Source organism: Oncorhynchus mykiss, chromosome 9, assembly GCF_013265735.2.
Source record: "Oncorhynchus mykiss isolate Arlee chromosome 9, USDA_OmykA_1.1, whole genome shotgun sequence".
NCBI classification, from domain to species: Eukaryota; Metazoa; Chordata; class Actinopteri; order Salmoniformes; family Salmonidae; genus Oncorhynchus; species Oncorhynchus mykiss.
In genome coordinates this window covers 18,971,358-18,995,012 of record NC_048573.1, presented here as the reverse complement: position 1 = coordinate 18,995,012, position 23,655 = coordinate 18,971,358, and the positions used below count along the sequence as shown (strand labels likewise).

The window sequence follows — 23,655 nt, the reverse complement described above, 5'->3', positions numbered from 1 at the left end:
ATGAGGGAGGAATGCCATGTTCGGGGGGACAGTTTGTATTCTAAGCAGCCGGGTAAAGAACATTGAGCTCCTCACCCCCCATGGTGGAAGGGATTTGTAGGGTTGCCCATTTAATAAGAATCAACTTTGAGTGTTGTTTATTTCACATGGAAGCCATTAGTAAGCTTTTTATGGTTTTAACTGTTTGTAGAAGTTGTAGACCTTAAAGATGTTTAATTTATGCAGTTACTATATCTGTAGGCCTACTGGTACCTCATATGTGTACGCTGATTGAGGAAATGCAGTATGAAAGAAATTCAATTCCCAATTAATATTTTGTTACATTTTTACTAGATCCATTCATTTTAGCATACTATATCACAATTTAGCAAGTCATAATTGAAGATCAAATTGTATGGAGGGGTATGTACTGAAGCCGTTGAACTATCACTGCTAATGTCTGAGTAAGCCATCACGGTTATCCATTTCATGTTCAATAAAGTGCAGAGTTGTAAAAATGTTGTCAAGTCAAATGTGTCTTATGACTCACAGCTCTATTTCATCATCTATACACGGCAATGACTTAAATATCTAAGGAACAATGCCTTTTCAAAGTTAAATGTCTGACTGGCAAGATGTCTAAGATATTGCATACACATACCCTTTTCACTCTACTGAGCCAAGCCAAGCTGCACTGTAGGCCTACTTGCCAGGTTACGCGTCCACCACACTATAGTTACTGGAAAGGACAATGTGAAACGAAAACATCCGAGCCAGCACAGGAGGGTTCAGTTTAGCATGACAGCGAAAGTTAACACAGAGCAAATAACATCATGGTTAAATGTGACAGAGGGTGTTGTTCTAAATGGACCTTGACCAACTATGCGCACAGCAACAAGGACACTCCAGCCATGGACAGAAGAGCGAAACAGTACCTACTTGATGCTAAAATCTATGTGGAATCTCTATATTACTTTGTTCAACCCAACATCACATAAGTGAGACTTTCAGGTCAATTCTCTATACGAAAGAAATGTCAAAATGTACAAAACATGACATAGACTCACCAGGTGAATCCAGGTGAAAGCTTTGATCCCATATTGATGTCACCTGTTAAATCCACTTCAATAATTGTTGATGAAGGGGAGGAGACAGGTTAAAGGAGGAGCTTTAAGCCCTGAGACTATGTATAAATGGAGTGTGTAGTCTGTGTGCCATTAAAGAGTGAATTGTCAAGGTAAAACATATTTAATTGCCTTTGAACCAGTGGGGGCTCCTCAGAGGAGGAAGGGGACGACCATCCTCAGTGAATTTTATATAAAAAAATAAAAAATAAATAAATATATTCACGTCACCAAATAATTGATTGAAACAGCCAGAGGACAGCTAGCTTCCGTCCTCCTCTGGGTACATTGACTTCAATACAACACCTAGGAGGCTCATGGTTCTCACCCCCCTCCATATGACAACTTCTGGAGACATCCTCCAACCTAACAGAGCTCTTTCAGCATGAACTGACATGAACTGAGTAGTTGACTCAAAGAGAGAGAAAGACAATGGTTTAACAGTTTTGAACAAATAAATGTATTCAAAAATGTTTTCACTTTCACTTAACACGTACTTAGCTAGCAAATGCAGCTAGCTAGCTAGTTTAGGCTACTCAAACACCCGGCTCAAACAGAGGGATGCTATGTTAGCTAGCTGACTATGACTATCCAACACAACACTAGAACTCTTCCAAGTAAGTAAGCTTTTGGTTTGACAAATTTATTGCCACCAGGGCCTGCCAGTGTAACTGCTAAACTGCTTACTGAGTAGATTACTGACTGTACACTAACGTTACTAGGTGATTGTAGTGGGTTTACTAAAGTGTAAGTTCTATTAGATATGTTGACTATGAAGGTTACTTCAGCTAATATGGTGACATTGGTGTAGGATGTGTGTAGCAGTTATGATATGGTTTGGCTTGGAAAGGTTTTTCCGCTTGGTCACATACAGCTGGTGTGATGTGTATTGAAATCCACAAGCGAAGGGAAAAGGTGAGAAGAGGAGAGCGCATTGATGCGAGAAGGAATACAACGTGGCTGCTATGAAAGTGAACTGTGTTTACTTGTGATCAGGGGTGTATTCATTCCGCCGATCCTGTTGAAAAACGTTTCTTAAACGGAAGCAAACGGAACGAAACGGGGATAAACATATCATAATTTGTCCAATAGATACACTTGTTTGCAACTGTTCGACGAATGATTTCACCCTAGATCAGCTAGATGCAGGCAAGTGATCAGGGGTGTATTCATTCTGCCGATCCTGTTGAAAAACATTTCTTAAACGGAAGCAAACGAAATGAAACGGGGATAAACATACATATTTGTCCAATAGATACACTTGTTTGCAACTGTTGGACGAATGATTTCACTCTAGATCAGCTAGATACAGGCAAGAGTGTGCAAGGCGGTATTGAATGTGTCACTGTCTGTCTATGTTTCACTGTCTGTGTTGTTCTCTGGCCCTACAGTGCATTCGGAAAGAATTCAGACCCCTTGACTTTTTCCACATTTTGTTTCATTACAGCATTATGGATAAAACAATGTATATATCCTCATCAATCTACACACAATACCCCATAATGACAAAGCAAAAACAAATTTATATTTAAAAAAAAACTTAAATTGTAAATTTTCCTAAGTATTTAGACCCTTTACTCAGTACTTTGTTGAAGCACTTTTGGCAGCGATTACAGCCTTAAGTCTTCTTGGGTGTGACACTACAAGCTTTCTCACATTCTTCTCTGCAGATCCTCTCAAGCTCTGTCAAGTTGGATGGGGAGCGTCGCTTCACAACGTTTTTCAGGTCTTTCCAAAGATGTTAGATTGCGTTCAAATCCGGGCTCTGGCTGGGCCACCCAAGGCCATTCAGCCACTCCCGCAGACACTCCTGCGTTGTCTTGGCTTTGTGCTTAAGGTCGTTGTCCTGTTGGAAGGTGAGTAGTAGCTGCCAGGCGCACCGGTGTCAAGAACTGCAACACTGCTGGGTTTTTCACCCTCAACAGTTTCCCGTGTGTATCATGGTCCACCACCCAAAGGACATCCAACCAACTTGACACAACTGTGGGAAGCATTGGAGTCAACATGGGCCAGCATCCCTGTGGAACGCTGTAGACACCTTGTAGAGTCCATGCCCCAACGAATTGAGGCTGTTCTGAGGGCAAAATTGGGTGCAACCTAATATTAGGAAGGTGTTCCTAATGTTTTGTACACTCAGTGTATCAAACCATCTGTACCTCTGTCAATGCAAATACAGTGCCTTGCGAAAGTATTCGGCCACCTTGAACTTTGCGACCTTTTGCCACATTTCAGGCTTCAAACATAAAGATATAAAACTGTATTTTTTTGTGAAGAATCAACAACAAGTGGGACACAATCATGAAGTGGAACGACATTTATTGGATATTTCAAACTTTTTTAACAAATCAAAAACTGAAAAATTGGGCGTGCAAAATTATTCAGCCCCTTTACTTTCAGTGCAGCAAACTCTCTCCAGAAGTTCAGTGAGGATCTCTGAATGATCCAATGTTGACCTAAATGACTAATGATGATAAATACAATCCACTTGTGTGTAATCAAGTCTCCGTATAAATGCACCTGCACTGTGATAGTCTCAGAGGTCCGTTAAAAGCGCAGAGAGCATCATGAAGAACAAGGAACACACCAGGCAGGTCCGAGATACTGTTGTGAAGAAGTTTAAAGCCGGATTTGGATACAAAAAGATTTCCCAAGCTTTAAACATCCCAAGGAGCACTGTGCAAGCGATAATATTGAAATGGAAGGAGTATCAGACCACTGCAAATCTACCAAGACCTGGCTGTCCCTCTAAACTTTCAGCTCATACAAGGAGAAGACTGATCAGAGATGCAGCCAAGAGGCCCATGATCACTCTGGATGAACTGCAGAGATCTACAGCTGAGGTGGGAGACTCTGTCCATAGGACAACAATCAGTCGTATATTGCACAAATCTGGCCTTTATGGAAGAGTGGCAAGAAGAAAGCCATTTCTTAAAGTTATCCATAAAAAGTGTCTTTTAAAGTTTGCCACAAGCCACCTGGGAGACACACCAAACATGTGGAAGAAGGTGCTCTGGTCAGATGAAACCAAAATTGAACTTTTTGGCAACAATGCAAAACGTTATGTTTGGCGTAAAAGCAACACAGCTCATCACACTGAACACACCATCCCCACTGTCAAACATGGTGGTGGCAGCATCATGGTTTGGGCCTGCTTTTCTTCAGCAGGGACAGGGAAGATGGTTCAAATTGATGGGAAGATGGATGGAGCCAAATACAGGACCATTCTGGAAGAAAACCTGATGGAGTCTGCAAAAGACCTGAGACTGGGACGGAGATTTGTCTTCCAACAAGACAATGATCCAAAACATAAAGCAAAATCTACAATGGAATGGTTCAAAAATAAACATATCCAGGTGTTAGAATGGCCAAGTCAAAGTCCAGACCTGAATCCAATCGAGAATCTGTGGAAAGAACTGAAAACTGTTGTTCACAAATGCTCTCCATCCAACCTCACTGAGATCGAGCTGTTTTGCAAGGAGGAATGGGAAAAAATTTCAGTCTCTCGATGTGCAAAACTGATAGAGACATACCCCAAGCGACTTACAGCTGTAATCGCAGCAAAAGGTGGCGCTACAAAGTATTAACTTAAGGGGGCTGAATAATTTTGCACGCCCAATTTTTCAGTTTTTGATTTGTTAAAAAAGTTTGAAATATCCAATAAATGTCGTTCTACTTCATGATTGTGTCCCACTTGTTGTTGATTCTTCACAAAAAAATACAGTTTTATATCTTTATGTTTGAAGCCTGAAATGTGGCAAAAGGTCGCAAAGTTCAAGGGGGCCGAATACTTTCGCAAGGCACTGTAGAGTACTGCATCACTACCCTTGCACTCTGCAAAGAACAGAGCGTGTGTATGTGTGGAGATTGGGAGCTCAGATTGATATATATATATTCATTGTTCCACATGTAACCTTTGCAAGTCTATATTTTACATTCCATGTCATGGATCAGGATCCATGAAGCCTTTCAGTACTTAATACTCCAGTCCCCTGCCTCTGGCTCCAGCAGACCAAGCAGACCGATATGATACAATGCCCCCTCTGTAGAGCATATTGCCTTAACTGTGTTGTTACCAGGGCAGTGTTATTAAGGTTCATTAAACTAAAGTTCAATATGGACTTTAGTGAAGTTGGGCTGTAATGGTATTTCAGTAGCCTGCTTTCTGAATTGTATTAAATAATACAACACTTTGTTTGTTGATGCATTACCACACTTTAATAAGTATTGTAGAGTCTCGTCTAAAGTACTAGCTCGCATTAGCTCACATGGAGCAGGTAGCCTGGTGGTTAGAGCAAAAGGTTGCTGGATCGAATCCCTGAGCTGACAAGGTAAAAATCTGTCGTTCTGCCCCTGAACAAGGCAGTTAACCCACTGTTCACCGGTAGGCCGTCATTGTAAATAACTGACTTGCCTAGTTAAATAAAATAAAAAAACACAAAACATGAGTCACACCAGAGCTGGCTCTGTTTAACACACATTCTTTATTTGTTGTGTTGGATTTCACCTCCTTAATCAATTCCATATCTGTTGTATGACTTCTCCACAGACAGCTATGATGATGAGTGTCATCTGCTTTCTTGGCTGCCCTCTATTTCCTGCTTCTATCGCCCGGCAATGGTTGCCATTGTAGCGCCTGCAGTAGGAAGATCCTGGTGGTCCCAGTGGATGGCAGCCACTGGGTAAACATGGAGGTCATCCTCCATGAGCTCCACTCCCGAGATCACGACCTCACCGTGCTGTGCTCTGCCAAGAGCTGGTACATCTCCCAGAAGTTCCCTCTCTACAGCTCCATCACCGTCCTCATGCTGGAGGACGAGGTGGACAAGAACTTCCACGACAAGATGCTGCAAACGATTCTGGGAATCCGGACCCTGCCGCCCTTCCTGCGGTCCTTCCTCCATCAGTACGAGATCACATCCATGCAGCCGACAGGCCACAAGATCTGCGTCAGAGCAGACGTTCTGGCGCAGATGATCCAGCGTTCATGGCTCAGCTCTGGGATGCTCAGTATGACCTGGTGCTGACACCCTGCTCTGCCCACAGGGATCCTCCTGGCCAACTACCTCCGTCTGCTTCTGGTCTTCAACCTGCCCTGGATCAACACGGGAGAGGGTCACTTCGCCTTTGCCCCCTCGCCACTGTCCTACGTCCCCGTGTCGGGCAAAGAGCTCTCTGACCACATGGACTTCCTCTAGAGAACCAGAAATGTGTTGCATTATGTCTATAGTGTGGTGGCGCAATATTTCTTTATTAACCATCGGTACGCCAACCTGCTCAAATGTCACTTCCCCTCTGCTGCTGACTTGCTCTCCATGCAGCGTTCAGCAGACGTGTGGCTGATGCGGGTGGACTTTGTCTTTGAGTTCCTGTGGCCCACCATGCCCAACGTGGTCTATATGGGGGGCTTCTTGTGTCGTCCGGCCAGGCCGCTCTCTGCTGACCTGGAGGCCTTCATGCAGAGCACGGGGTGATGGTCATGTGGGAATGCTGGTGTCCGCCCTGCCTAAGGAGGTGACCGAGGCGGTGGCCCAAGCCTTTGTCCTGCTGCCCCACACGGTGTTGTGGAGGTTCCTGGGAGAAAGACCCTCTTCCCTGGGGAACAACACCCTGCTGCTACACTGGCTCCCCCAGAGCAACCTCCTGGGCCAACCCAAAACCTGCGTCGTGGCTCACGGAGGCACCAATGTCCCTGAAGAGGCCATCTACAACTGTGCTGGGCCTGCCGCTCCTCTTTGACAAGTTTGGCAATGTCTGGAGGGTGCCACTCTCACCACAGTGGACTTCCTGGAGGTCCTAAGGGACGTCCTGGAGAATCCCTCCTACTGCCACAGAATGCAGAAGATATTTGGCCTGTACCGCAACACGCCCTTGTCCCCTCTCGCCAGCACCACTTTCTGGTTTGATTACGTGATGAGGAACGTCGTCCCACCTGCACACCGAAGCCTACAGCATGTCCTGGTACTCCAACCACAGCTTGGATGTGGCGACGCTGCTCCTGGCCCTCAGCGGGGCCTCTCTCTGGGCCTCAGTTTCTGTCTGCAGCAGACTGTGCTGCAAGAGCTCCAGGAGAAAGACCAAGCTGGAGTGAGCTTGTTAACTGACAGTTTCTTGATGCGTAATATATTGCCAAATTGTTTATATTGTAACATTTTCATAAGCAGACTGGAAAATCCTTGTTTTCGATAAATGTTTATTGAGTTTAACTGAGAATATACACGTTTCAGGCATAGCAACATTACACATTAACATTATCTTTGTATAGATGATGTTTTAATTTTTAAATGCAGTAGGACCATACTGTAACATATTCAACATTACATCCATGACATTAGAGATGGACTCCACTCTTCCCTGAAGTACAGTAACGTCCTTTACTGTTTTGGAAAGTCAGAGGGAGGGAGGTCACAGCAGTATAAAAATAAACATTTAATGATGAACATGAGTCACTGTGACTGTTAGCACAGTCCTATCAGAGAGGGCTACAGCCTTCCCCTCTCTCTCTCTCTCTTACTCTCCCTCTCCCTCTCTCACTCCTTCTCTCTCTCCCTCTGATACTGGCCTTATCCACAGACATTAATAACTGTCTGGCTCTCAAGGTAACAGAAGGCTTACTTACGTCACATTGTGTGAATCGATGTGTCCTTGAGCAAGGCACTTCATCCTAAATGCTCCAGGGTCGCCGTTGATAATGGCAGACCCTGGCCGTGACCCCACTCTCAGAGGGTGTCTCAGGGGGAGTTGGGATATGGAAAAAATACATTTCCAATTCACACATGCATACAATACACACTTGCACATATGAAATAGGACAAATATAGGCACCCACCAAATGTTCATTATTACATAACAATCTGCATTGGGTGATTGACATAGTTAAAATAGTAGATACTTACATTTCACAGCTATCCTTATGTACAGTAAATGCTGCAATTGTGCAAGATTTTACATGAATTCCAATGCCTCAAGTCTTATACATTGTGCATCACCTCCATTACATCACCTCTATGAAATCACCACCAGAGGGCGTGGCTAACCCAGTGTGGTTTCTGTGTCTTGGGTCAAAGGTTACATGAATCTAGTGCTCAAGATGGCCTGAGGGGCAGAGGTGATCATAGGCTGAGATGTGATGACCCCAGGCTGGGAGGCCATCAACATGGGCTGACCGGGCAGCATGGTGGGCTGGGCGTTGATGACGGTGAAGGTCTGTTTGCGTCTCTTGATCTCCCTGGCCATCTGGCACCAGGAGCAGATGTTGCAGAAGGTGGAGTACACACAGTCTGCCGTCATGCCACCCTGAACACACATATAGACAGGGTTATGATCCCAAAATTCCCTGTTTTTCTAGAAATCCCAGTTTGGATGATTCTTGGATTTATTGCTTATTCCTGCCTGATTCTGGCAATGTTCCACCCAGGATTTTGTTTTTACTTGCAATGAGGTATCAGCAGAGGTTTCAAACCTGGGATACTGTATGATTACACTGACTACCGGGCTGTTGTATTAACTGGACAGAAGCTCTCAGGAGGCTGAAGAAATTTGGCTTGGCACTTAAAACCCTCACAAACTTTTACAGATGCACAATTGAGAGCATCCTGTCAGGCTATATCACCGCCTGGTACGGAAACTGCACCACCCCCAACCGCAGGGCTCTCCAGAGGGTGGTGCGGTCTGTCCAACGCATCACCGGGGGAAAACTACCTGCCCTCCAGGACACCTACAGTACCCGATGTCACAGGAAGGCCAAAAAGATCATCAAGTACAACAACCACCCGAGCCACTGCCTGTTCACCCCGATATCATCCAGAAGATACGGTCAGTACAGGTGCATCAAAGCGGGGACTGAGGGACAGCTTCTATCTCAAGGTCAGATTGTTAAAAAGCCATGACTAGCACATTATAGGTGACTGCCCTATATAAATAGACCTGAAATCACTGGCCACTTTAATTAATAATGTTTATATATCTAGCGTTACTCATCTCATATGTATATACTGTATTCTTTCCTATTCTTCTGTATCTTACTCTATGCCGCTTCGACATTGCTGGCCCAAATATTTATATATTGTTAATTACATTCCTTTACTTTAGATCTGTGTGTATTGTTCGATTTTACTTGTTAGATATTACTGCACTTTTGGAGCCAGAAACACAAGCATTTCGCTACACCCGCAATAACATCTGCTAAACACGTGTATGTGACCAATAACATGTTTTTTGATTTGCTGTGTTGTGTGTACTGCCTCACATTTACACAGTCTGTAGGCCTACCCTAACAATCGTCCTTGTCTAGTTTCTTTATTCAGGCGTTCAGATTGACATTCATTAACCCACCTGAATACCATAGCGGGTACGTACAGCCACCCTCATGGACATGGACACAGGAGGAATGCAGGTTGGCACCCCTACCAGCTGGGTGGAGGAACATAAGCCGTCCAGCATGGGGAGACAGAAACACTCTCCGAACTCTGAGGTGGTGGTGCAGGCGAAATAGGGGAAGCACCAGAAGGCAAAACAGCCTGATCATAGGGTCGCAAAGCGCAGGTCAGGGAAGAGATCTGTTAACACTGATTACGACACTTATCTCACTCACTTTGATTAGTGGCTAGTAACGCTGTCAGTCAGGTCCATATGTATTTGGACAGTGACACAATTTGCATAATTCTGGCTCTGCACGCCACCACAATGGATTTGAATGGTTTTGTCAAAATAATTTTATGAACCGTGTAGGAATTATAACTATTTTTATACATAGCCCCCCAATTTTAGGGGCTCAAAAGTAATTGGACAAACTAACATAATCATAAATTAAATTGTGTGTTTTAATACTTGGTTGGAAATCCCTTGCAGTCAATGACTGCCTGAAGTCTGTAACCGACAGACATCACTTGATGCATTTTGCCTTCAATTTTGCCTTCAGCAAATGAAATGCATGCTTAATTGGATTCAGGTCAGGTGATTGACTTGGTCATCTCAGAACATTCCACTTCTTTGCCTTAAAAAAGTATTGCGTTACTTTCACAATATGCTTCGGGTCATTGTCCATCTGTACCGTGAAGTGTCATCCAATGAGTTTTGAAGCATTTGGCTGAATCTGAGCAGATAATATATCCCTAACCACTTCAGAATTCATCCTGCTGCTTTTGTCAGCAGTCACATCATCAATAAATAGAAAGGAACCAGTTCCATTGGCAGGCATACATGGCCACGCCATAACACTCCCTCCACCATGCTTCACAGATGAGGTGGTATGCTTTGGATCATGAGCAGTTCCTTCACTTCTCCATAACTCTTCTCTCTTCCCATCATTCTGGTACAAGTTGATCTTTGTCTCATCTGTCCATAGGATGTTGTTCCAGAACTATACAGGCTTTTTTAGATGTTTGTTGACAAACTCTAATCTGGTCTTCCTGTTTTTGATGCTTACCAATTGTTTACATCTTGTGGTAAACCCTCTATTTACTAGTCTTCTCTTAATTGTTGACTTTGACACAGATACGCCTACCTACTGAAGGGTGTTCTGGATCTGGCCAACTGAAGGGGTTTCTCTTCACTAGGGAAAAAATTATTCTGTCATCCACCACAGTGGTTTCCCGTGGTCTTCCGGGTCTTTTTGGTGTTCCTGAGCTCACCAGTGTGTTCTTTCTTTTTTAAAGAATGTACCAAATGGTTGATTTGGCCACACCTAATGTTTTTGCTATCTCTATGATGGGTTTGTTTTGCTTTTCAGCCTAATGATGGCTTGCTTCACTGGCAGTGACAGCTCTTTGGACTTCATATTGAGGGTTAACAGCAACAGATTCCAAATGCAAATGCCACACAACTCTATACCTTTTATCTGCTTACGTGTAAATGAACTAATGAGGGAATAACACACACCTGGCCATGGAACAGCTGAGCAGCCAATTGTCCAATTACTTTTGGTCCATTAAAAAAGGGGGGAGGCACAAATAAAAAGTGCTGTAATTACAAAACCATTCACCTGATTTGGATGTAAATGCATACCTCAAATTAAAGCTGAAAGTATGCACTTTCAGCTCATAGTCATTATTTAATTTGAACTCCAATATGCTGTGGTAGACAGCTAAAGTAATAATAACTTGGACTATGTCCAAATATTTATGGACCTGACTGTATGGGCTATAATACTCCATTGATGTCTCAAAATATTCCAAGCACGACGTAAGTCAAAACGGAACAATGTCATGTATAACTTATGTGCTTTTTATAAAATAATGTTTTAATAAGGTATTCCGAAATACAATGTGAATGTGAATGAATAGTGAACAATGTAAATGAATAGTGAACTCTGAATTCAACATTTTTGCAGAGAAATGTGAATGATTCGCTGGACACTGGATAAATGGACAAACAAATAGACAGACAAACTCACAGACTTGCAAGTCGTCGAAGCAGTCACAAATGCCAGTGTTCCACTGGTTAGAGTGGACAGCTATGAAAGCTGGTGTCTGGGGCTGAGGAGGCTGAGATTGTTGGTTGTTGATTATCACACTCGTTGCCATGGTGACTGGCCGGCTGGCCACTCGACTAAGGACAAAGAACCTGAACAAAAAGCAACAACAAACATCAATGGATTGTTACTTTTTCCTGCCCCCCCAATGCCAACTTGCTGAAGTCAAATATGAAATATCCCCCCCCCCCCCCCCCCCCACACACACACATCTTTCACCTGGCTTCAAAATGCGCTTTAATAGCTCTGCACTTCCTTCTATTCTAAGTGGCTAATTCACGTCTTACAAGTGGAGCCCCTTCAATCATCACTTAACAAACCAATAGGCTACTGTGTGCACTACTGGTACTGTTTATTTTCAAACTGTAGTCTATAGAGTATTCACCATTAATCTGATGTTAAAACGTATAAGTCTATGTAGTCTACGTATAAGTCTCCCCATCAAATACAAATCATTGCAGCCTATAATTCTAGTAGTGGGGTGTGTTCAATCTAAGTCCTGTTTTATTGAATTATGACTCTTAATAAAATATACTCACCTGAAATGGACAGCTCTGCCTGGATGTATCCAGGTTTGTGATAGGTATCTCCGGACCAGAGGTGGCCTTAAAAATCATTCAGGAACTAAAAATCATTCAGGAACTAAATTGTAGAACAGTCACTATTTGCATGTGTGTGGTTTGCATAAGATTCAACACCTTCACTAAAGATCAGTGACATACAGTATCCTCTGTATTAACGTCACAGAGACAGGACAGGCACTCATCTTTTAATCATTTATTCACCATTAATTAAGATACATTCAGATATATCTTTCATGTTTGCAGTATAAATGTATGTTTTGTTGTTTGGAAATGTGTCACACCTATTTCTCTCATATGTTTCTACAATACATTTGGACGTGTTTTGTACATTTCGCATAGTGGTAGATAAAAAGGTCCAGTTTTCAAAAGGCTTTTGGAAATGTGTTTATACACACATATTCATTCATCTTTCACACACCCCAGAAAATCTAAAGGGCCTTTACAGATACACAGTAAACTATTTCAGCTGTCAGCCGGGTGGAAGTGAACGTGAACAACCTAAGAACAGGACACTATTGCAGACAAGCTTGAAACTGAATGGAGAACAGTTTTGGGTGGCTCAAAGTACAGGTGTTCACATGTGTGACGTTCAATGGTGATGAGTTTGGTGACAGTGGTCGGTGATAGAAGAGTCAACAGAGGATAGAAAGCACGGGATATTGGTGGCCCTTTAATTGTGGAGGACGGGCCCGTAGTAATGGCTGGAGCGGAATTAATGGGATGGTATTAAATACACCATTTGCTCCATTCCGGACATTATTATGAGCCGTCCTCCCATCAGCAGCTTCCTGTAGTAGAAAGTACAGGCTTGGTATTGTTACTATTCCATTAACACGAGTCTAATGATGATGATGTTGATTATTATTAGTCTAATTACTATGATGAAGGTAGAGGAGGAAGAGGATGAAGAGGAGGGATATATGATGATGATGATGCAGGATGACGAAGAAGAGGATGAGGAAGAACGAGGTCTGTCCTTATCTTGCATGTGGGTTGATGAGAGTGACTGGTTGGAGGCGGGTCTTCATCTCTCTTGACATTTGACACCAGGTGCAGGGCCCGCAGAAGAATGAATAGACACAGTCATTACACATGGTGCCCTTTTAGGGAGGAGACAGAGATACATCACATTACACCTGATCTAGGATCAGTTAACATTGACTACATGAATCAATTAATCAATTAGCGGACATAGACTGTCTGATCGGAGTTCAGCACTGTGCCATCTTCAGAACATTATGCATTAATCCCTGAGTAGCCTGGTCCCGGATCAGTTTGTTCTATCATTACAACTCATTGATTGGCATGACTAGGATTGGCAAGGAGAGGAATGTTAACACAGACAGACTGGTACACAGGCAACTCCCTCAGTATGCAGGTATTGAAACAGAGTTTGAGTACTCAAAAAAAAAATGTGGGCATGGTCTGGGCCACAGGTACTCCTGAAACTTAGGTCAATGGAACTGGTTAGGAAAGTTCTGAGATCAGATTAGAAGGTGAGGTGAACATTGTTACTTATATTTCTTCTTTATTTTAAGGTATTTTTCTTAAAACTGCATTGTTGGTTAAGGGCTTGTAAGTAAGCATTTCAATGTAAGGTCTACCTACACCTTTTGTATTCGGTGCATGTGACAAATACAATTTGATTTGATTTGATCATGAATTACTTGAGAGATGGAGGGACTGATAGTTGTACACTATTTTGAGATATAACACTTTCACATGTACAGTCAAAGGAACTGGGCGATACACATCATTTGTATGGAAATTGTATTCATATGCATTATTTTCACAAAATGTTTAAATAATACAACATCTTCAACAATAATTATGGCCTAGAACTATAAAGCCCAGAGTTTTTCCTGGTCAGATCCTGTGATCAGGAAAAACTCTAGACATAAGGCATGCCAAGCCTTATGACTCGTGTTCTTCTATACATCCCATGTACATACTACCTCAATTGGCCCGACCAACCAGTGCTCCGGCACATTGGCTAACCGGGCTATCTGCATTGTGTCCCACCACCCACCACCCGCCAACCCCTCTTTTACACTACCGCTACTCTCAGTTCATCATATATGCATAGTCACTTTCACCATATCTACATGTACATACTACTTCAATCAGCCCGACTAACCAGTGCCTGTATGTAGCCTCGCTAATGTTATAGCTTCGTTACCTGAGGTGTGGACTCGAGTCACATGACTTGAACTCGAGTCAGACTCGAGTCACAAATATGCTGACTTGCAACTCGACTTTGACTTTAACACCAATGACTCGTGACTTGACTTGGACTTGAGCCTTATGACTCAACCTGACTTGATACCCTCCCCAAGCCCAAATATAAAAAATGATGCTATTAAAAAAAGTGTGCAGCGCATCAACTCTTCATTTAACGGATTACAGTTTGAATCGGACAGCAGCCAATCAAGTTGTGCCAGCTGAGAAAAAGTTGTGCGTGGCAGTGCAGAGGAAAGTTGGTAGGTGAATTCAGATGGAGCCCTTGGAGAGATGATACCCAAAATGATTATTTTCGGATAGAAAAACTACACTGTATCAACAAAAAACGGATTGCAACTTGCACAACATGCGGGAAGGAAATTACAGAAGGAGGCGCAACAATTTCCAACTTTGTTCGACATTTGAAGCTGCACAAAGAATGGTAAGTCATGGCTAATATAGCCGACAGCTATATATTTTATTACTTTACTGGTGTATCATGTAGGATAACGTAACGTTAAATCAATGAGCCTCCACACAGTCAGTCAGTGCGGGAACGTGATCATTGCACCCAAGATTGAGCTACAACTAGCTAGGCAGTTGGTAGCCTAGATCCTGCCTGATGTTACTGCTGTTCCTAAAACCATTGACATACGTTAGCCTACTGTAACCACACAGAGAGAGAGAGAGAGAGAGAGAGAGAGGGAGAGAGAGAGAGAGAAAGTGTGTGTGTGTGTGTTAAGGTTGGGCGATTGTGCACAAGTCTACTGTGCCCCATAGCGATCCTTGATAGTCGATAACTATTGTTGGGGGGGGGGTCTTTCTCATGTCTACCAATGTATTTCCATGGAAATATAACATTTATTGGGAAAGGTAATAAATATATGCATATTTTTAAAAGCATTTATGATTTGCGTAAATGTAATATACTAACTATTACTCTTGGTATTACATTTGGTGAAGAGCACATTATGACTTGTTTAGGACTCGAAACTTAAGGTTTAGGACTTCAGACTTGACTTGAGACTTTACTTGAACTTCCCTGTCGTGACTTGAGACTTGACTTGGGACTTGAGTGCTGAGACTTAAGACTTACTTGTGACTTGTAAAACAATGACTTGGTCCCACCTCTGCTCGCTACTGTTATTTTTCACTCTCTTTTTACTGTTGTTTTTATTACTTTACTTACCTATTGTTCACATAATACCTTTTTTTGCACGGTTGGTTAGAGCCTGTAAGTAAGCATTTCCCTGTAAGGTACCTGTTGTATTCGGCGGTGTATTTGCTTTGATTTGATTTGTGCTAACAGTAAACAATGAGAAAACCAAACGTCATGACTCTAGACAAGGTCATGGCGTTCTGTGTGTCCTTACCTCGATGCCGTAGCGCTGGCGGATCCCCACCCTCAGGGACATGGTGGCGGGGGGGATAAGGCCAAAGCCGTCTAGCAGGGGCAGACACAGGCACTCCCCAGCCTCCCTCGCCGTTATACAGGCAAAGCAGGGGAAGCACCAGAATGCTAAGCAACCTATAAAGAGAGAGGACAAGAAATGACAGTGATTTACCCATGGGTTAATTTTTTATTGACATTTATTTATTCAGGCAAGTCAGTTAATTAAGAACAAATTCTTATTTACAATGACTACCCCGGCCAACACTGGGCCAATTGTGCACCACCTTATGGGACTCCCAATCACAGCCGGATGTGATGCAGCCTGGATTCAAACCAGGTACTGCAGTGACACCTCTTGCACTGAGATGCAGTATCTTAGACCGTAGTGTCTTAGACCGCTGCGCCACTCGGGAGCTCAAACTCTAAACTAATGTGTTATGTTGTTGATTGAAACCAGTTTGCCCCCCATTGAATGGAGTTGAGCAGTAACAGAGGCCTTGTTTAAATACGATCAATATATGTACACACACAAACATGCTCGTACGCACACACAAACACACACACTTACAAGAAGACATATCCTTGGTGCAGTCACAGATTTCGGAGCTCCATTGGTTTGAGGTAATGGCCTGAACAAAGGGCTTGGGCTGCTGGATGACCATCGTGTTTGCCATGGTGGCGTCTTCTGTGAGGATTTATTTAAAAAATAATATATATGTATATATGTATTTTTTTACAGAAGTCACCCCACCAGCAAATGAATATAGGGCGATGTTTCATGCTTAATAATAATGGCACCAGAACTAGTTCTCAAGATAGTTTGTGAAATTCTTCAAAATGAGTTGAAATTATTCAAAATGCTGTATGCTGTACAGAGAAGCCTAGTGTTTAGAGCTTAGTTGTCCCCAGGCTTTACAACTGCTCCTCTGAACATGAGCTAGAAGGAGTCATAGTCCAACTCAAACTGTAAATTCAACCTGGACTCAGGGGTAGACGTAATAGAGTAAAACTGTAAATCCATAACACTCCAATTAGTATGACATGTCACATTTCGTATGGTATGGTATGTATTCATTTGTGGATGTCCGTCACCCATTTCACATTATATACTCATAGAAAAAAGGTTCAAAAAGGGTTCTTCAGCTGTCCCCATAGGAGACCCCTTTTTGGTTCCTGGTAGAACTATTTTTGAGTTCCATGTAGAACCCTCAGTGGAAAGAGTTTTACATTGAACCTAAAAGGGTTCTACATTGAACCTAAAAGGGTTCTACCTGTAACCTAAAAGGGTTCTTCAAAGAGTTCTCCTATGGGGACAGCCGGGGGAACCCTTTTAGGTTCTAGATTTGTTTTGAGAGTGTATGTTACGAATGACAATTTGTACAATATGTTACGAATTCCAATTTGTACAGTATGTTACGAATTTGCAAAACATGATATGTTAAGAATTCCAATTTGTTGTGGCTAACATTAGCTAGGTGGCTAGGGGGCTAACACTAATGTTAGCTAGGCTTTGGGTTAAGGTTAAGTTTAGAGTTAGGGTTAAGATTAGGGTTAAATTAAAGAGTTATGAGATAGGTTAAAGGGTTAAGGTTAGGATTAGGGTTAGCTAACATGCTAAGTAGTTGCAAAGTAGCTAAAAAGTAGTAAGTAGTTACTTATCCGCTAAAGCGCTGAAGTTGTGATGAGATTCGAACCCTCACCCTTTGGGGTTCCTAGATGTTTGGATTATGCGCCCACTAACCATGACCAACCACCCTACAAGTAACCCTCTGTCTTATGTAACCATACTATACGTAACATATTCTAATTTGAGAGTCCATGATTTATGTTTACTGCGTTACATCTAGTGAGACCAGGCTCGTAAATTATCATTGCATTCAGCAGTATGTGATTCCCCTTTCCCTTTCCCTTTCATTCCATTCCAGAAAATAAATACATATTTTAATATATGTGTAAATATTCAATAAACGTTTGGCCAATTTTTTATACTTCAAAATACATTTGAAATATAAAATATAGCCAAAAGATATTTCATATTTTCACAAATATTGATTTTCCATATAGAGGGACTAAGTTCCCTGGTCTTTGCTCATAGACACAGTCTTACCTGAGTTAGCTTCAGAGAAGAGGATGGTGAAGAGGAATGCTGAGTGACTGAAACCAAGCAAGAAGTGTGGCATATGTAGGAAAGGCTCAACACGCACACGCGCACACACACACTTGGCAATGGCTTACTGGTTCACCCATTGACTAGTCCATCCAGTTTGACTAAATAGTTGAGACTGTCAGACACACCTCAAAAGACTGACCCGACCACGACAAACTCGAAATTCTGGGGCACTGTAATTTACTGTTATATGCATAGTTTCTCCTGGTCAGGTCATTTGGTCAGGAAAACGTCAGGGCCCTAATCATTATCATCAAGCCTTTTTTGTGTCCAAACAAGTTAAGCTTGACAAACCTTGCAAACCATGCAAGTTATTTTAAATTATGATATCTGGTAGCATTGAAGATATGAAGGTATGTTAGCATTGTAGTTTATCAAGATTCTTCCAAAAAGCTTGCAGTGCTACTGTTTCTCTAGAACAGGGCTCTCCAACCCTGTTCCTGGAGAGGTACAGTCCTGTAGGTTTTCACTCCAACCCTAGTCTACCACACCTGATTCTAATAATTAGCTAGTTGATCAGCTGCATGAGGTTAGTAACAACTGCGGGTTGGAGCAAAAACCTACAGAGAGTAGTTCTCCAGGAACAACTCTGCTCTAGAATCACCTAAAATAATGTGCTATACTGTATGCAAACAGATCAGTACTAAGCTTGGCTGTCCCACTTCTTGCAAAAGTCTGGGGCCAAAAAATGTTTAACAATTAAAATATTGAAGAAATGTGTCTGGTAGCGCTTTATAATAACACCAATAAGAACCATGATTCATAATTATTAAGTATTTATAATGGGTTAGTAAATAGTTGATTCGTAATCTTCATTAATCTTTACTCCTACATTTGTAAATGTTAGTAAGCTAGTTATTAACACATGTATAAACCATTTTTAAAGTTTGCACTAATGATTAATAAGATAATTCATAACATGCTTAATATAGGTCATTATAGACCATTTAGTAATCATTAGTTAAGTATTTTTGTGTGGGATAATCTAAAGTGAGGTCTATTTTAACTTAATAAATTTTTTGAATGACCAGTGTAATTTTTCACAAAAAGATAGACAATGACTCAATTCCTTTCATGTTTCCTGGAATCTGGGTTAGTTGGTTGAAGGAGGTCATCTCAACCTCTAAAACATAAACCTGAGAGATAGTAGAACATCGACTGACTGCATTCCACCTCCACCTCATCACACCCAAAGTGACTTTAAAAGAGTCACTGAGAGGCAATTGTTGTTGTAGCAATAATTTAGGTAACTCCATTGTGTGCATGTTGTGCAGAATGAATACAAAGAGAAGCAGCAGTGGAAATTACCCTCTCTGTTTATTTACCCAGACTGGAAAGACCAGTTGTCAGCATCAACATGATTGTTTCCAGCTACTTTAATACAGCAGTGTGCTAAATCAGGGTGACAGAGTGTTCCTTGGTCATCTTAAACAAATCTACTTTGAAGCAAAGGTATACACCTAACACACATGGTTAGGGGCTTTACAAAGAAGCAGACACCTGTATCATGTCAGATAGAGAGTTGAAATGTATTTCAATTTGAGTTTGCATCCCAATATGACACTTTATATACATCACAGAAGACTGAAATGTAACAAAACCGTTTGACATAGAAACATTTTCAAACTCGTATTTTCGGCGTGTTTTTGGAAATAATGCAAAAAATACTAATAAATGAAAAATACTAATAACATTCCACACATGATGCAACTATAGAGGGCGATGTGCTCCCTTGACTGCAGGGAAGGGTTTTAAAGCTGAGTCACCCACTTATACTGCATATCACTCATCCCTGTTTTTCATAATCCTTTCATTCTCCATTGTTTAAATGGGGGGAGTAAGGGAGCAAAAGAGAGGAGAGGTAGCGAGAGAGAGGTAGATAATTACTTGATACATTGGAAAGAATTTACAAAGAAACTGAGCAAACTAGGATTCTACTTGGCCCTAAAAAGAGATTTCACAGTGGCAGAATACCTGAACACTGTGACTGACCCAAATGAAGGAAATCTTTGACTATGTACAGACTCAATGAGCATAGCCTTGCTATTTAGAAAGACCGCCACAGGCTATGTGCACACTGCCCACACAAGGAGGTGGAAACTGAGCTGCACTTCCTGACCTCCTGCCAAATGTATGACCATATCAGAGACACATATTTTCCTCAGATTACACAGACCCACAAAGAATTCGAAAACAAATCCAATTTTGACAAACTCCCATATCTATTGGGTGAAATACCACAGTGTGCAATCACGGCAGCACGATTTGTGACCTGTTGCCACAAGAATAGGGAAACCAGTGAAAAACAAACACCATTGTAAATACAACCTATATTTATGTTTATTTACTTTTTATTTTGTACTTTTACTATTTGCACATCATTACAACACTGTATTTAGAGGTGACATTAGAAATGTCTCTATTCTTTCTCTAATGTCTCTATTCTTACTTTTGTGAGTAATGTTTACTGTACATTTTGTTTATTGTTTATTTCACTTTCGTTTATTATCTACTTCACTTGCTTTGGCAATGTAAAAATATATGTTTCCCATGGAGGGAGGGAGGGAGGGAGGGAGGGAGGGAGGGAGGGAGGGAGGGAGGGAGTGAAAAAATACAAATAGCTCAAACCATGTAGGTGGTTACAAACAAACAAGCCCTTGTAGGGTGTTATCTGAATTTGTCTACAGGCGTTAACGTAGACTGGATGACATATCACATAGAATTATCTAGCATTCACATGCCAATGACTTCTAGAACTGCTCGAACTCAACACATCTTGACAACAGACATAACTCAAATCTTTACTTAGTCTTCAAGTTTTTAAATGGCCTGTTTTTTCTATAACGTCAATGGGTGACAAGCAGAAACAAGTAAAAGAGCTCTCTCTACAGACAGAAGCAGTGTACTGCAGGGCCACCCCAGAGTAATCGGAATTGCGGTCCTGATTTGAGTGGTTTTCTGTTTAGATCACATGGTTAGGACATAATCCCATGCGTTAGGAACACGTTTGGTGTCCAACAGGTGAATACATCTCTTTCTATTTGTCATGACAAGAAAATCAGATGCTCCTCCATAAGAAAACCTTCAGACACATACTGCTTAGCAGAAAGTATCTATCGTTTATAGACTGCAGTAGTATCAACAGCCCACTTTATCAACAATAAGAGGGTGCCTGGGCCAAGGGGCATGTTTGGACCAAAAGGACAGAACTGAACGTCTCTGATAGAGAGGAAGAAGAGCGATAAGAGAGGAACTGATGAGCACTGGCAGTGGGCTGAGACCATCTCTTGGAGTCAGGCCATAGAAATGTAATACTTTTGGCCTACTATGTTGCCCAGATTTGCTTACTGCCAAGTGCAGTCAGTGACTGAGACTGTGTGACCTGATGATCATCAATTTCAAAGGCCCTAGAGACAAACAGGCGCCATGTCAAGGTATTGTGTTGACAAACAACACCTACCAGCCACTAGCGTCTGCGCACGTTGTCTGCATAGCCAGATGCATGTGTATTACACTGTTATTACATTAAAGTTCAGATAGGCCTCCGCTGTACGGCAAAAAGATAAAGGTACTAGGGGTACTGAACAACAACGACAAAAATTCAACATTAGTGCTTACCAAGAAAAATATGGAAGTTTTTCTTTGGCAAACCATTTTGTTGGACTGTTATTACATTACCATGTTGACGTGGGAGGATATACTGTATATTAATATAATATTATTCATATATTCTAATAATATGCCTTCCTGATAGTACTATATCAATTAAACAATTGATTAGTTAGTGTAATACCATGAATCAATGAAGAAGGCCCTTTAGTTTGACCTTACCTCTATGCCTCTATCACTTCCTGACAGAGGGGGCACATAGCTGATACAGTCCAGCAGAGGAAGACAGGGACACACCCCCACCACACTGGTGGTCTTACAGGTTAAAACAGACAGGTAAAACAAAAAAGGGTTCTTTGGCTGTCCCCATAGGAGAACCCTTTTTGGTTTCAGGTAGAACCCTTTTGGGTTCCACGTAGAACCTTCAGTGGAAAGTGTTCTACCTGGAACCCGAGCTAGTTCTACCTGGAGGGACAGCCAATGTACCCTTTCAGGTTCTAGCTAGCACCTTTTTTTCTAAGAGTGTGTGAAGGAAGAAGAGAGGACAGAATACTGGGTTCCTGTACAGGACTCTCTAGATCAGTGTTTACCCATCGCTCAGTCCTCTCAGATTACTGGACTGTCACGTTTTGCCTCTCTGCTCCTCCTCCTTACCAGGGGTTCATAGTGTAAAATGACTGAACCACATGGAGTAAACAGCAGTGGACTCACGTTCCCATGAAAGTTTACAAAAAACTTGCTAATCAGATTTTTGAGGCGCCATAGGGCTGTCTAACCTGTTTCTGTGCAGACGTTGATTTGTTTGCTGCTGTTATTCATCCAAGAGTGTGAATCCTAGAACAAATCAGGTGTATATCACCCATTGAATATAACTATTAAACACTTTTCACAGTATTAAACTGTCACCTGAAGATTGTGACTTCCTGTTGTTGATTGATGATGTAACTGACGCCAAAGCCCAGTGGTGTGTGTGTGTGACCTGTCATTGAGATATAATGATGACCCTGATGTCAGTGAGAGTTGATAGAGATCAGGAGAGCCCTAGAGTGTGAATTCCCACCACTGAAACCTATGTACTCTCCTGTTGTGTATAGGGGCTACTGCTGACTGAGACACAATGCATTTAACAAATTACTTAAGTATGGTAGTGATTGCTACTTTACAATTTATATACACACCCAATACCATTATGCTTTTCCACTTGCAAATAATGTGGATCAACACAAGAACACATATGTGACGTAAAAATATAGCAAAATCCTTTATTTATTTGATTTACATGTTTAACCCTCAAGCTACCGACTGGGGTCATTTTGACCCCAGAGGCATACTTTTGCTCATAGCCCAAAGGTAGTTTAATCAATTCATACAATATTGGGACAGTGACACATTTTTGGTTGTTTTGTCTCTGTACTCCAGAACTTTGGATTTAAATTGATACAATGACTACGATGTTAAAGTGCAGACTGACAGCTTTAATTTGAAGGTATTTTAATCCATATCGGGTGAAAAGCACTTTTTGTACATAGTCCCTCCATTTTAGAGGACCAAAAATATTGTGACAAATTAATTTATATGTGTATTAAAGTAGTCAAAACTGTAGTATTTGGTCCCATATTCATAGCATGCAATGACTACATCAAGCTTGTGGCTCTACACATTTGCTGTTTTTTTAGTTGTGTTTTAGATTATTTTCTGCACAATAGAAATGAATGGTAAATTATGTATTGTGTCATTTTGTAGTCATTTTTATTGTAAATAAGATTATAATGTGGTCACGCTTTAAATGACATGCAGCTTATAAAGGCTTCATAAATCCTTCATAAACACTACATACATGTGTTACAAATCATCTATAACCACAGGTCATGCTTTATAAAGGGTGTGGGATAACCACCCATGTCAAATGTGACATAACCCACTATGTCAAATATGATATAAATTTGTGCTTTAAAAAGGGTGAGATAAACACTGCTTAATATAGGCCTTATAAATCATATTGAATTGAGGCCCCAAAAAGCATCTCTAACCCTGTAATGCATATTGGTAGAGCATTGCAATGCCAGGATATTGGGTTAAATTCCCAGGACAAACCCATATGTAAAAATGTA

General features: G+C 41.6%; 2 protein-coding genes and 1 pseudogene across 3 annotated transcripts; 1 reads left to right on the top strand and 2 right to left on the bottom strand.

The window, feature by feature from the left end:
* Positions 1 to 5,368: 5,368 nt before the first annotated feature.
* LOC110532946 lies at positions 5,369 to 7,191 on the top strand (annotated as a pseudogene).
* Positions 7,192 to 7,284: 93 nt separating this feature from the next.
* On the bottom strand, positions 7,285 to 11,730 carry LOC110531668 (cornifelin homolog). Its single transcript, XM_021614987.2, has 3 exons — positions 11,494 to 11,730; positions 9,435 to 9,619; positions 7,285 to 8,396 (listed from the first exon to the last, which is right to left on the bottom strand). Exons 1-3 carry the CDS (start codon positions 11,621 to 11,623, stop codon positions 8,169 to 8,171), a joined length of 543 nt encoding a protein of 180 aa, XP_021470662.1. The 5' UTR covers positions 11,624 to 11,730; the 3' UTR covers positions 7,285 to 8,168.
* Positions 11,731 to 12,333: 603 nt separating this feature from the next.
* LOC110531669 (cornifelin homolog B) lies at positions 12,334 to 18,019 on the bottom strand. Of its 2 annotated transcripts, none has more exons than XM_021614988.2 (4): positions 17,876 to 18,019; positions 16,337 to 16,453; positions 15,749 to 15,903; positions 12,334 to 13,255 (listed from the first exon to the last, which is right to left on the bottom strand). In XM_021614988.2, exons 1-4 carry the CDS (start codon positions 17,946 to 17,948, stop codon positions 13,133 to 13,135), a joined length of 468 nt encoding a protein of 155 aa, XP_021470663.1. In that variant the 5' UTR covers positions 17,949 to 18,019; the 3' UTR covers positions 12,334 to 13,132. The 2 variants fall into 2 exon arrangements, with proteins under 2 accessions (XP_021470663.1, XP_021470664.1); XM_021614989.2 differs by having other exon boundaries at positions 16,337 to 16,450; positions 17,876 to 17,956.
* Between the last annotated feature and the right edge of the window lie 5,636 nt (positions 18,020 to 23,655).

Excerpts from the sequence above, each read along its gene's own strand:
- LOC110531668 (XM_021614987.2), bottom strand. The coding sequence starts at position 11,623 with ATGGCAACGAGTGTGATAATCAACAACCAACAATCTCAGCCTCCTCAG. Across the intron at positions 9,620-11,493 it reads CTTCGACGACTTGCAAGTCT|GCTGTTTTGCCTTCTGGTGC; the intron begins GTGAGTTTGTCT and ends CCCTATGATCAG. Across the intron at positions 8,397-9,434 it reads GTACCCGCTATGGTATTCAG|GGTGGCATGACGGCAGACTG; the intron begins GTGGGTTAATGA and ends ATGTGTGTTCAG.
- LOC110531669 (XM_021614988.2), bottom strand. The coding sequence starts at position 17,948 with ATGCCACACTTCTTGCTTGGTTTCAGTCACTCAGCATTCCTCTTCACC. Across the intron at positions 16,454-17,875 it reads CTTCTCTGAAGCTAACTCAG|AAGACGCCACCATGGCAAAC; the intron begins GTAAGACTGTGT and ends AAATCCTCACAG. Across the intron at positions 15,904-16,336 it reads CACCAAGGATATGTCTTCTT|GTTGCTTAGCATTCTGGTGC; the intron begins GTAAGTGTGTGT and ends CTCTCTTTATAG.